Source organism: Herpailurus yagouaroundi, unplaced genomic scaffold (assembly GCF_014898765.1).
Source record: "Herpailurus yagouaroundi ecotype Mexico unplaced genomic scaffold, PumYag 29, whole genome shotgun sequence".
NCBI lineage: Eukaryota > Metazoa > Chordata > Mammalia > Carnivora > Felidae > Herpailurus > Herpailurus yagouaroundi.
In genome coordinates, this window is record NW_024412377.1 from 46,346,454 (window position 1) to 46,359,614 (window position 13,161).

Sequence of the window (13,161 nt, forward strand, 5' to 3'; positions counted from 1 at the left end):
GCGCCCCTACAACTAATTTTTAAATCAACATTTAAACTGGTATCCTGAAATCTTGCTAGCTTCTTTGTAGATTTCTTAGGATTTTTCTATGTAAATAATCATGTCATCTACAGGTAAAGATACTGTTACCTTTTTCTTCCCAATCTTTATGGCTTTATTTCTTTATCTTGCCAGTTGTACTGGCTAGGAGTTCTAGTACAATGCTGAATGGAAGTGATGAGAGAGAATACAGCCTTTATCCTGATGGTCGGATAAAAGCATTCGCTATTTCATCATTAAGTGTGGTATAAACGTTAGGACTTTTTTTGTAGCCATACTAGATTTTTCATAAAGTGCTCTAACCCCGATTAAACTAAAGAGACACCAGTGTTAAGGCTGGGACTTTTTTAGTAAAAAGAGATAATTTTTGAGATTTGTTCAGAATGACTTTACCAGGCACAGGATAGAAACCCAACCCACATTAGCATAAGCAAGAAGAGGAATTTGTTTCGTGTGTAGTAAGAACATTTAGGAGTCTGTCTGCTTTAGGCACAGAGGGATCTGGGGAATCAAAATGCCATCAGAATAATTTCCATCTCTTGATTCTTTTTACATGTTTACTTCAATGTCAGCAGAACTGCCCCTCCCCCAACTCTTACCACCTCATTTGCCAAAGATGTCACCAGCAGCTCCAGATTTATGGCCAGCCAACTTAGCAACTCTAATGAGAAGAAAGGGCCTGGTTTTTCAGTAGTTCTGAAAAAAAAAAAAAAAAAAAAAAAAAAAAACTTCTCAGGATTCATTATTTGGATCAACTCGGGTCACATGGCCATTCCTGAACCAATCACTGTAGGCAAGGAAATGGAATGCCCTGATTGGTCAGGCCCATCCTACCTGCTCCTCCCCCTTGGACCCAGGGGTGGGTGAGCCCCACCAAAGTATAATGGATGGAAAATGGGAGGGGCAGTTTCACCAAGAAAAATCAGAGTGCTGATTCCAGAAAATGAGGGAAGAGGTATCAGCCAAGCATAAACCACCACTGCCCACACTCTCACGCAGATGATCTCTATGTGTTCCAGGTCTGGCACTATCCCTGGACTTCTTTGAGCTTCAGAGTCCCCATTTACAGCATGCAGGTGGTGGTCCCTGTCCTCGTTGGCCATATCTGAAAGGTCCCATGAGGCATTGTATGGGAAAGCTGTGTCTAAACTATAAAGTACAGGGGCGCCTGGGTGGCTCAGTCGATTGAGCGTCCAACTTCGGCTCAGGTCATGATCTCACAGCTCATGGGTTCGAGCCCCACATCAGGCTCTGTGCTGACAGCTCAGAGCCTGGAGCCTGCTTCCGATTCCATGTCTCCCTCTCTCTCTGCCCCTCCCCCGCTTATGCTCTGTCTGTCTCTCTCTCTCTGTCAAAAATAAATAGACGTTAAAAAAAATTTTTTAATAAAAAAATAAACTATAAAATATGGTGCACACGTAAGGGAGCAGTCACAAGAGTGATTACTAAGCAGCTGTTCTAACCCATCTGTCCATCTGTCTTCTTCTGTCTCTCTCACAGAACACTTGAAGAAGCCACTTGAAGACTATATGGCCCTCTTCCCCAGTGTGAGAATTCTTCGAACCAAGAAGCGGGAAGGGCTGATAAGGACCCGGATGCTGGGGGCCTCTGCAGCAGCTGGGGATGTCATCACATTCTTAGACTCACACTGTGAAGCCAATGTCAACTGGCTCCCCCCCTTGCTCGGTAAGAGACCCTCCCAAGGCAAGGTGGGCCCCAGCCTTCTGCAGGGATCATCCACAAGGGTTCTCTTGACTGCTTGAGATACTGCCATCCAATGCCAGGTGCCACGAGGGATTCAGGAATGCTCACAGAGACCTTAAAAATCCATTCGAGTCCTGTCCCTTTGTTTTACAGAGAAGGAAGCTGAGAGGGGAAGTGACTTACCCAAAGTCCTACAGCACACTACAGTCTAGTTACATGATTGCCTCTCCCAGATTAGTTCAAGTTTTATTGGAAAGCAAGTCAAGGCTGTCTGCTGTAGGAGCCACATTGTGGAGGGACATTATCCTAGCAACTTAGAATAGTTAACATTCAGTGCCCTGCTACTGAGCCAGGGAAGTGATAAGCATTATCTCCAGTCCTCACAAAACCATGCCAGGTCAAAAGTGTCCCCATTTCATGGTAGAAGAAGCTGAGGTTTGGAGATACTGAGTGACTCAATATTGTTCCCTTGGGTCATAAGTGTCAAAGTTACCATCTCTCTGGCCCCAAATTTTGTCCATGGTCAGAAATCACACTGCCTCCCTAAATTCATTTCCTCTCTGGAGAGTTTCCAGCAGCTATCAGGAAAGGGCTGTGGACAGGGCAGCATGATCCAGAAGTCATCCATCATAGCCATGTGGACAGAAGGGAGACAAGAGGATTGGATGCTGGGCAGTGAGGCGCCTCATAGCTTGTGGAAGAAGCAGGTCTGAATTCTGCGGAGTTCAGATTTGTGGAAGGTGATGAGCTGGTGCTAACAGGTGGACATCAAAGAGGAAATGTCCTACTGAGACTGGGAATCAGGTGAGGGACAGGCCAGAGACAGATTGGAGAAGCGTTATCAATCCAGGGAGAAATTAAAACTCACAAATGAATGGGGATGCTCACCATAACAGAAAGCTCAGGAAGCAAAGGAGACTGTAGTTCAGGGCCAACTTGAGCCTGTGTCAGAATCACCTGGAAGACTCACTAACACAGAGTGCTGGACCCCAGAGTTTCTGATTGGAGAGGTCTGGGGTAGGGTCTGAGAAGCTGCATTTCTAACCAACTTCCAGGTGGTGCCAGCACTGCTGGTCCGAGGACCACACTTGGATGAGCACTGGTTAGACCATCAGGCAGAGGTGAGAACAGAAAGCAAAACCCACACGGTTGAATGGGCTAATCCAGCCAATTTGTTTTCTAACGCAGATCAGCATGGAACTTCAGTATTAGATGATACGCTGCTGATCCCAAGGGTCCAGGATCCCACTGGGTTAGGAAAAGGATATAACCCAGATTTTCTGGTAAACTCCGTATTTAATTAAACCAAGAGGTCTCTGCATCTGCCTCTCATTACTGAAAGAGAAAAAGAAAAAGAGAAAAAAAAAAAGTCTCACCATAAATCACCTAATTTATAGTGCTGAAGGAACAATTCATTTGTTGGGTCATTCAGTGACTCGAAGTGGAGGGCCACAAAGCTGAGCTGGGAGTCTAAATAGCCCTTAACTCTGTTTCTATGGAAATATATGAGGGTAATTTTCATAATCTGCAGAATACATGGAGGAAACATTCTCCCTCTTTTTATTTTTTCTTTTTCCAATAGAAATGTGAACCAATGGTGTAGATGCAAAAGTCTGTCCCTGTTAATATGAGCAGCCGACAGAGCGCATCAGGGCTTTGTCTCAAAACCATTAACACCTCCATGCACAGTTCTCTCTGCCTTCTGTGAAGATGAGGAATTCCTGAGCCAGAGAGAAGGATTCAGCCCCCCAAAGGAAAGCCACTGTTTATCCTCATTTCTGCCATCATCATCATCATCATCATCATCATCATCATCATGGCTCTGCTAGTCCCTTGGCTTTTTAGGCCACAGCCACTTTTGAATTTGACAGTTACATGGGAATGTAGACAGGCCAGGCCTTATTATCCACGTAGAACAAATGAGAAAACTAAAGAGCAAAGAGAATGAGGAAGATGCTCAGCTTCTGAGCTTCTTTCGGCAATCCTGGTCACAGCAATGTCCGTGGAGCACTAATGGGATGTGTGAATGTGTGAGAGTCTGAGCTAAGCATCTTGGCCCCACCGTCCCCCTCGGTCTTCACAGGAACCCCATGAGACAGGTGCTGTCATCCTCCATTTTGTCGGCAGGGAAGCGAGGTTTCAGAGGCATCAGATAATCTTTGTCAAGGTTATACTGCTTGTAGGTGACAAAGCCAGGGCTGGGACCTGGGCATTCTGTCCCCAAGTGAGCGCAGCCCCCTGGAATGCTGCCTCTCTGATGCTAAGCCTTGACCCCTCACACCTCCCGCTCTCAGCCAGCCTGCAGCAGAGCCACAGCCCAGAGCCTCTCCAGAAGTGAAATCCCCTGCATGGGCGTGAATAATTGTAATTAGGAAGGGAGGCCCCTCTCTAGATCTTTCCCTGGAGAAGTTTCTTCGACTTCATTAGAACCCCTAGGGAGCCTGTTCACAAGGCAGACCCAAGCTCTGCCCCCACAGGTTCTGATTCAGTGCACCTGGGGCAGGAGCAGCCCTGGCAGTTTTTTAAACACACCATGGGTACATCGGGCACTGGTAGCCCAGAGGGCACACTGCCGAAAGCAGCACTTCTCAGACTTTTTAAACCAATGTGCCACAGTTAGAAATACATTGGACATCTCAATCCAGGACACAGATACACACCCATGCAATATAACGGAAACCTGTTTCCTGAAAAAGTACTTTTTCTTATCAGGTGGAATGCACCCTGACATTCAATATTCTTTCCTGGTTCATTATACACATGCACATGCACACACAAAAACACACACACATTCGATCAATTTAATGACCCATCTATGGATTGTTGTCTTGCAGTTTAGGAAAGGGCAAGAATGCTGCTTTCTCTCCTGGAAGAAAAAAGTACTTGATGAAGCCCAAGCCCCAGGCAGATGCCAGCCTACACTGGCCCTACCAGACTCCACATTCCCACCCTTGAACTTGACTGCTGGCCCAAGCAGCCAGGCACCCCAGCATAGCCCACTGGCCCCTTTATCACTGGCACCCCCAAGCTGCAGCCACGGCTTCTTGGCAGAAGGAACATCGAAGAGCAGAACAAACCAAAGCTTAAAATTCTGGTTGGTAGGTTGGGCAGAGTGTGTTGTATAGAATCAGCTTCTCCCTGGCATAACGGGGATCGTAAAAAGCCATCTGGCTAGGGACTGCCCTTGCCATCTTGAATCACCTAGCCTGTAGCATTCCTGCAGGGCAGAGGTTTGCCAGGCTTTGCTTGTACATCAGTCAGGAGGAGTTTGTGGGATAGTACATGCCCTCCTCAGTAGTTCTGGCTGTTGGAAAAAGCGAGCTAAACTCTCTCGCAAGGAGGACCACTTGTTCACTGACCATAGCTGAGAAGTTTTGAGGAGCTGGCGTGCCTGGCTACTTCGGCCACGAGTCAAGCTTAGGACCCAGAATGTGGAGCCTGACAGGGCCAGAACAGGAGCCCTCCCAGAAGGAAATTAATCTCTCTCTGCAATGGCGCTGACCATTACAGGCGACCGTGCTGGATACCTCAGACTGTCGTCATATCCCGTCCTCCTACCAGCCTGTGTTGCTGAACCTCTTCTCCCCATTTCACAGAGGAGAACACTGGGGCTCAGAGACATTGTTTATGTAGCTCGCAGGTAGCAGGACTGGGACGGGAGCCCTGGTCCATCTTTCTTAAAGCCTGCCCTCTCCCTTGCTCTTCGGATTCTCAAACTCAAGCATTCGGAGAAGTCACTCAGGGAACACATTAAGAATGCGAGTAAGCTGCAGAGCAGGGTCGTGGACCTAGCTGCTGCCCTGTCCTGCCTCCGTAATGGGCATCTCTTGGCTTCTTCAGACCGCATCGCCCGGAACCGCAAGACCATTGTGTGCCCGATGATTGACGTGATCGACCACGATGACTTTCGGTACGAAACGCAGGCGGGCGATGCCATGCGGGGCGCCTTTGACTGGGAGATGTACTATAAGCGGATACCGATTCCTCCAGAACTTCAGAAAGCTGACCCAAGCGACCCATTTGAGTAAGTACAAGTGACCTGGGCTGGTCCCAGTGGCTGACCTAGTGACCCCTCACCAACACACCCTACTCGGGACCACCACCTCCCCCTAAAAGTCCACTGCAGGGGAACCAGGGCAAACATCCCCAACCGGAAGCACAGCTCCTCCCAGGCTGTCTCAGAGCCTCAGCTCAGGGCCCTCCCAGCTGGCCACCTCTGTGCAGTGTTCCTGCCAGCTGGGGGTGAACAGAGTTGCTCTCTCCCTCAAGCCTAGCACCCCGTGGTCAGCAAGAACCAGCATCACCACCACCACCCCTTGCTGAACACTTTCTAAATGCCAGGCACAGTGCTGAGCATATCACATGCTGATCCTTTTTAATCCCCAACAACCATACGTAGTAAAAATTATTATCCATGTTTTCCAAGTGAGGACACCAAGGCTCCAGGAGATTAAGCACCTTTTCCAGGTCTCACAGCTATGAAGCAGTAAAGGCTGGGTGCACCTGCAGGTCTGTCTGCCCCTGGAGACAGCTGTCCCATCATTCAGCTAGGCCCTCTTGGAAGTGTTAGGAAATGGCAGCTTGTCCCACGGTAGAAGTTTAGGGGTCAATGTGTGGAGTGGACCCGTAACATCCTAGAATGTGAAAGCTGGGGGGACCTACAGGTAATGGACTCCAGTCCCTTGCAAATGGGGAGACTGTGGCTCCAGGACAAGGGGGGCCTCACTTATACAGTGAGTCAGTGCCAGGCCAGAATTAGAGCCCCTGGCTCCCTTCCTAGAGATGTGGAAAGACCTTTGGGTACAAAGCCAAAGTCCAGTCTTCTGCTGTATTAGTTTCCCAATTATGAATTACCCAAAATTTACTGGCTTATTAAAACAACACAGATTTATTCTCTTAAAGTTCTGGAGGTCAGAAGTGTGAAAAGAAGTCTAACTGAGCTAAATGCATGGTGTAGGCAGGTTCTAGGGAAGAGTCGGTTTGCTTGCCCTTTCCAGCTTCTAGAGGCTGCCCACATTCTTTGGCTCGTGGCTCCTTTCTCCATCTTCAAAAAAATATTTTTTTTTAATTTTTTTTTTCAACGTTTTTATTTATTTTTGGGACAGAGAGAGACAGAGCATGAACGGGCGAGGGGCAGAGAGAGAGGGAGACACAGAATCGGAAACAGGCTCCAGGCTCCGAGCCATCAGCCCAGAGCCTGACGCGGGGCTCGAACTCACGGACCGCGAGATTGTGACCTGGCTGAAGTCGGACGCTTAACCGACTGCGCCACCCAGGCGCCCCAAAAAAATATTTTTAATGATCATTTTTTTGAGAGAGAGAGAGAGACAGAGCTGAGCGGGAGAGGGGCAGAGAGAGGCAGACACAGAATCCAAAGCAGGCTCCAGGCTCTGAGCTGTCAGCACAGAACCCGACACAGGGCTCGAACTTAGGAACCGCAAGATCATGACCTGAGCCAAACTGGGACGTTAAACCCACTGAGACACCCAGGTGTCCCACCTTCTCCGTGTCCAAAGCCAGTAACCTAACATGTCCAAGTCTCCCCCTCCTTCCTTCCGCCATCACTCCCCCTCCTTCTCCCACCCCCCCTCCCCCAACAATCTCTCTGCAGCACCTGCTTTCATCATCACATCTCCTTCTCTAACTCTGACCCTCCTGCCTCCTTCTTTCACATATGAGGACCCCTGTGATTACACTGGGCCCGCCAGGACAATCTCCCCATCTCAGATCCTTCACTTAAATTCTATTTGCAACGTCCCTTTGCTGTGTAAGGTGACATATCCCCAGGTTCCAGGAATTAGGCATTGGCTTCTTTGGGAGGCCATTATCCACACCTGCCTAACCACAGTTTAGCCTCAGTGAACTCCAGCTTCCCTGTGCCTCACACTCCCCACCTGAGAAAGGGGTCTTTTGGCAGCTCGGCCATCGTCATGGGCACAGGGCACACCGCGGTTCCTGAGGAGAGCCTCTGATGCTCTGGGCCCAAGGGAGGGCTCAGAGGGGCAAAGAGGCCCCGCTTGTTCAGGGAAATAAAAGGTGGCTGGGCAAAGGGAGTTGCGTGAGCTGAGGGCAGAGGGCATGGGTGGAGCCCCGTGCCACTTGAGCAGGTCAGACATCCGTGTTCTTCCCCTGACCTCTGGTCTCCTGAACATGGCCAACCACTACTGTCAGAACCCAAGACGACATCATGCAGTTAGCACCCTCCGCACGCCCGAGGCCCCAGTTGCCCCGAGTTCTTGGAGAGTAATACCAACAAAAGGAGTAGCCAACATCTGAGCTGAGCCGGCAGAGCAGTCCCAGCCGACATGACCGCACACAACCCTCACAACAGAGCCCCAGGGTGTAATTGGAATCCTCCACCCTTGACTGGCACAGACCCTGTGGCTCAGGGAGGACATGAGACTTGCCCGAGGTGACACACAGCAGAGGCTGAGGTCGGAATGGGGTACTCCAGAGAACAGAATTTTCAGGGTAACCGGAACCCCCTGTGGTTTGAACCAGTACCATAAGCTTAGTCGTGGGCCCTATGTGGATGGGTCTCGGCACGTTCATCTTCCTCATTGCAGGATGAGGAGAGGGTAAGGCCAGGTCATGTGGCTGCTCATTAGCAGAGGCCCCAGTAGTTCCCCCCCCCGCCCCCCACCCCGTCCATCCAGGGCCGCAGTCGTCTCACCTGGATATTGAAGGGGTTGGGCCTGCCCTGCAGCAGTGGCTCTCAACCCTGGCTGCACATTGGCATTACCTGGGGAGCTTGTAAAAACAAACAAAACCCACCAGGCCACCTGCCACCCAAGACCAGTCACACCAGAGTCTGGGATGGGATCAAGGCATCAATAGTCTTTAAAGCTCCCAGGCGATGCGAACTGTGTGGTCACAGTTGAGACCCACTGGTCTAGATGCTTCCCGAGGGACCCTCCATCCTTTGTATCTTCCGATTCTTTCCAAAAGTATCTTTTCTGTATTGTACTTGGACAAAACCCAGGAGAGAGGCCACTAGAAAAATCCTGGTCATTTCCTGCACACCGCTCCACGGTGCCCGCAAGTGAACAATCCACAGGCCCAGGGCAACAGAATGATGTTTGAAGGACATGGGCTTGGGGGGCCAACCCCGGTTGGAACCACAGCTCATCCGCTTAGTAACCGCATGCTCTTGAGCAGAGTATGTCACTCTTCTGAATTCCAGACTTCTCCGTCTGAAAAGGGGCCTAATAGAGCTTTGTGAGAGCTGGAGAAGATGTCGGTAAAGTGAGTGGTAGACACTAGACCTCAGAACCGTTGTTGTTCTTGCTGAACATGGGCAGGAAATAGATGGGGCTGGAGGAGAGGCCTCCCTCTGGAGGCCAGCATCCAGCATCCAAAATGCCTTAAGGCTGATCTTCTCCCTGCTCCACCGCGGCTCCTAGGTCCTTGCCCCGGGCTCCCGCCCAGGCTGGGTTTGCCGCATGCAGAGTCTTGGGTTTGATTTCCCACGAAGCCCTGGCTCAGAAACGCTCCCTGCCTCTCCAGGCAGTGTATGGCTCCAGCCAAAAAACCCAAACCCCACCATCTTCAGAAGACAAAGGAAAGTTGATATTAGACACCGTATGTTTCACAGTACTGGGTACTTTCAGAACTATAACAGCAGTGTGAGCTAGGAAATGTAGCTACATGTTCATTGTGTAGATGTGGGGACAGGCTTTGAGATGTTAAATGAGCACCATCCAGTAGAAAATCAGGGGAGCCACAAAAATACTTTTAAATTTCCTGGTGGCCACATAAAAAAAGGTAAAGAGAAGCAGGTAAGATTCATTTTTGTAATATACTCTGTTTAACCCAGTATATCTGAAATAGTCTCACTTTAACATGTAACCAACACTTGGAAATTATTTTTTTGAGATTTTATGTGTACGTAATCTCTACACCCAGTGTGGGGCTCAAACTCTCAACCCCAAGACCAAGAGCCGCAGGCCCCACAACTGAGCCAGCCAGGCATCCCTGAAATGGTTAATGAGACCTATTATTTTTTTCACAGTAAGTGTTGGAAATCAGCGTCTACCTTACACTTCCGGCACAACTCAATTCAGAGTAGTCCCATTCCGAGTGTTCAGTAGCCGCATGTGGCCCTTGGTCGCTGCAGCGGGCGATACGGGGTTCAGTGGTTAAACACTTCATCTCACATCCCACCAAAGGTAAAGGAGAGTGGAGTGACAGTTTCCCCATCCCTGTTCCCCTGTCCTTTTCACTCATCACCTGCCTCTCCATGGCTCCTCCCTGATAGGAGACAGAGTTTTGTGGCCCTGAGGGTGTGAGCTCTGGCATAGATTAGAGATTCGAATCCTGCTTAGTAGCTGTGAAGCCTGGAGCAAGTTACCTCCCGGTCTGTGCTCAGGTTTCTACACGTGTCAATGGGATGATAAGGATGAGGCCCACCTCATGAGGTCAATTCAAGGAGCAGTCATTTTATTAAATCATCAGTTCAGTCAACCACCTGCCACATTCAAGCCCTCAGTGAATATTCAAGGGGATCTTCTTTTAAAGGAGTCCCTGCCATGCTGTCAAGGCTCATCTGCTACATGAAGCATGGGAGGCATGTGGGTCGGCTAAGTTCTTCTTAAATCAGCCCAATTCCCATGAACCTGCAGTTCCCAAGGCCAGGAGGTGGCGTGGAGTTCGCTGCTGGAATGTTCCTTGGTTTGAGGGTCTGGAGTCTTCCAGTGGAGCCGGACAAGGACACGGTCACTCTGCGAGATTGTCACTCAGCGAGTACCAGCGGCCCCTCAGGTGCCAGCCCCGTGTGAGGCACCAGGGGGACCCAGGCAGGCTGCAGCATGCCACCCCTGCCCTTGGCCTGGCATGATGCTGTGCTGACTTGTTACCCGTGGCACTGCCCCGTTTATCATCTCTGTGCCCTTGCTCCTGTGGTTTTCCCCTCCAGGGTACCTTCCTCTCCCCTCATTGCCCACTTGTCCAAACAAAACCCACCTCAAATGCCACCACCCCGAGCACCCCTCCCTGACTCTTGCCCCAGCCTCTCTCCTCACTCCCAAAACCTGGTGGCAGACACTCGCTCTTTCCATGTTCCTTTAGTGCCGTCTGCACCTCCCAGAGGCCCTTGGTACCTCCCATCCATCTTCTGGGTCCTTCTGTCCTGAGAGGCAGCTGCCCGGCCACACTAGCATCCCCCAAAGTCCCAGGCCAGCTCTGATTTACCTGCACATTCTTCCAGCATCTACGGCTCAGCTGGCGCTCAGTGGGTAATGAGACAGTGAGTGTGCAGAGTTCGTCTTAGCCCAGTTTACGTGAAAGAGCAGAAGCTGTGTCTTCCTCTGCAAACTCTCAGCAGAACTCCTGTCCAGTGCTGGGCAGCTGAGGGCGACTCATCCAAGGAGGCTGTTTGAAAACACGCATTCCTAGACTCCACCGCCCAGGGATAGCTTCCTAGGTCTGGGGTAGGGCCCAGACAGCTGCGTGTTTTGTCATCTAAGAGATTCTACTGCGCAGACAGTCCCAGAGGGACCCGATTCAGACCATTTAACCCGGGGGAGCACTGGAGAGGCATAGACCATGCCGCTGCAAGGCGCACGTTACTGTGATTTCCTCTCACAAGTGACCGTGGAAAGGAGCTCTGGATCCGTTTGGTTAAAATGCAGTATTTAAGAAGGGAAGTCATGGCCAAGAAAGAAGACAGCCTGGGCCCTCCCTTGGAGGGGTGTTGGGTTCCCTGCTAGACACATAGGCTGTGCCCTTGGGGCAGTGTGCAGTACCTTCCCCGGGGGAATAGCAGTGTCATCTTGCACTCGGAGCCTGCCGCCAGGACGTTTTGTCCTCACACCACACTCTTCTTCCCTGACAGGTCTCCCGTGATGGCCGGTGGACTGTTCGCTGTGGATCGGAAATGGTTCTGGGAGTTGGGTGGGTACGACCCAGGCCTGGAGATCTGGGGAGGGGAGCAGTATGAAATCTCATTCAAGGTGAGCCGGCTCTTCAGAAGCCCCCTTCTTTGCCACACCCCCTTGGCTTTCTGAGCCTGGAAAGACTCTGGATGCTCAGGGTTCAGCAGCCCCTGCTCCTCAGGTGACAAGTCAGAGGCCATGGGCCACTCCTTCTTGCGTGTGTATAGTGGACGTGGGGTGTCTCCTTAGGCTGCTAAGCTCTGACTGCCATTTACCTTAACGTCGTCCCCTTCTTAGGATGGCAGTGTTGGAATAAGACAGGTCTTGCTTCCAGTAAAGGTGGTGTCTCCCAGTGAGGTGTCCAGCAAACCAGCAGGGGGGAAGAGAAGCCGGGGTAAGTGGGACACACAGGCCTGGAGGGATGCTGTGCTTTGGGGATGGCCCGTGGCCTCGCAGATTCCCAGTTAGCCTTAGTGGGTCGTGGCCACCCCTCTCAAGTGTGCTTTCTCTGTATCCACCATTGCTGGAGCTGGCCGTAGAGACCAGTGGTCAGGAGCTCAAGCTGTGGAGTCAGAAAAGTGTGGGTTCAAATCCCAGTTCCACCACTCAGGAGCTGTGTGATTTGGGGCAAGTTTAGATTAGCTTTCTCTCCTCCTCTGAAATGACAGAATAATAATACTACCTATCTTCCAGAGCTATTGCAAAGAGCGAACGAGATAATATCTTAGAAGTATTTAACATGCAACCCGGGGACACAGCCAGCAATTAAAAATGGGTAGAAACTATTCAAGATCCAGTGAGTAAATATTTACTCTATCAGACCAGCCCGTGTGCTGTAGAAGCTTGCTGACAATGGTAGTTGAGGACGTGGTGGTTACTAGTTAGCCACCCACCCTTCTGGGGCCACTTCCTCCCCTTCATTTGTGGGATTCCATATTGGTCTCAGGTGACGAACAGAGGCTCGGTCCCTCTGAGGGGAGGCTTAGCTTGTCCCGTGCCCCCTTATGTCTGGCCAGGGTCTGCGTCTGCATCCCCAGGGCCCCTGGAAGGGCATACCCCCAGCCCGCGAGGGATGGCCAGCGGCACCACTACTGGACCGAGCCCTGTGAATACACAACCCTGATGCCCCCCGAATCGGGCATCAACTTTTTAGGCGGGACACCGTGATTGAGACTTCGGTGCTGGGGTCAGATCCCGGCCCTGCCACTTCCAACAGACTGTGTGATCTCAGACAAGGAAGGCTCACCTCACTGAGCCTCGGTTTGTGCTGCCACAAAATCTGCTTAATGATATTTGAATCTTCACGGGGTTGTTCAGAGGATTAAATGCGACCATGACAGTTGGGTGCTTCCTAACAACGTCCCAAAGATTATGTTCGTTATCGACATCATTGCCATCACCATGTATACCTCTGGTTGAGCAGTTCAGAACTAGGGAACATAAATTCTTGAGTAGCAAGAAAAGAACTCAAGAACGACCAAAACATCGTTTGGGTTTGAAGGGCGGTCTGTGTCTGTTTTGCTTCCAGAGTTCTGAAGTTGTCTCT

At 50.6% G+C, this 13,161-nt stretch overlaps 1 protein-coding gene across 2 annotated transcripts in view; it reads left to right on the forward strand.

Moving 5' to 3' along the window:
* Positions 1 to 13,161, forward strand: part of GALNT10 (polypeptide N-acetylgalactosaminyltransferase 10) — a 218,728-nt gene that overhangs the window by 179,255 nt on the left and 26,312 nt on the right. For both annotated transcript variants that reach the window (XM_040498391.1, XM_040498400.1), the window contains exons 5-7: positions 1,540 to 1,725; positions 5,584 to 5,767; positions 11,576 to 11,693. In XM_040498391.1, the coding sequence (XP_040354325.1) occupies positions 1,540 to 1,725; positions 5,584 to 5,767; positions 11,576 to 11,693 (488 nt within the window). The remainder of the gene's footprint in view (positions 1 to 1,539; positions 1,726 to 5,583; positions 5,768 to 11,575; positions 11,694 to 13,161) is intronic.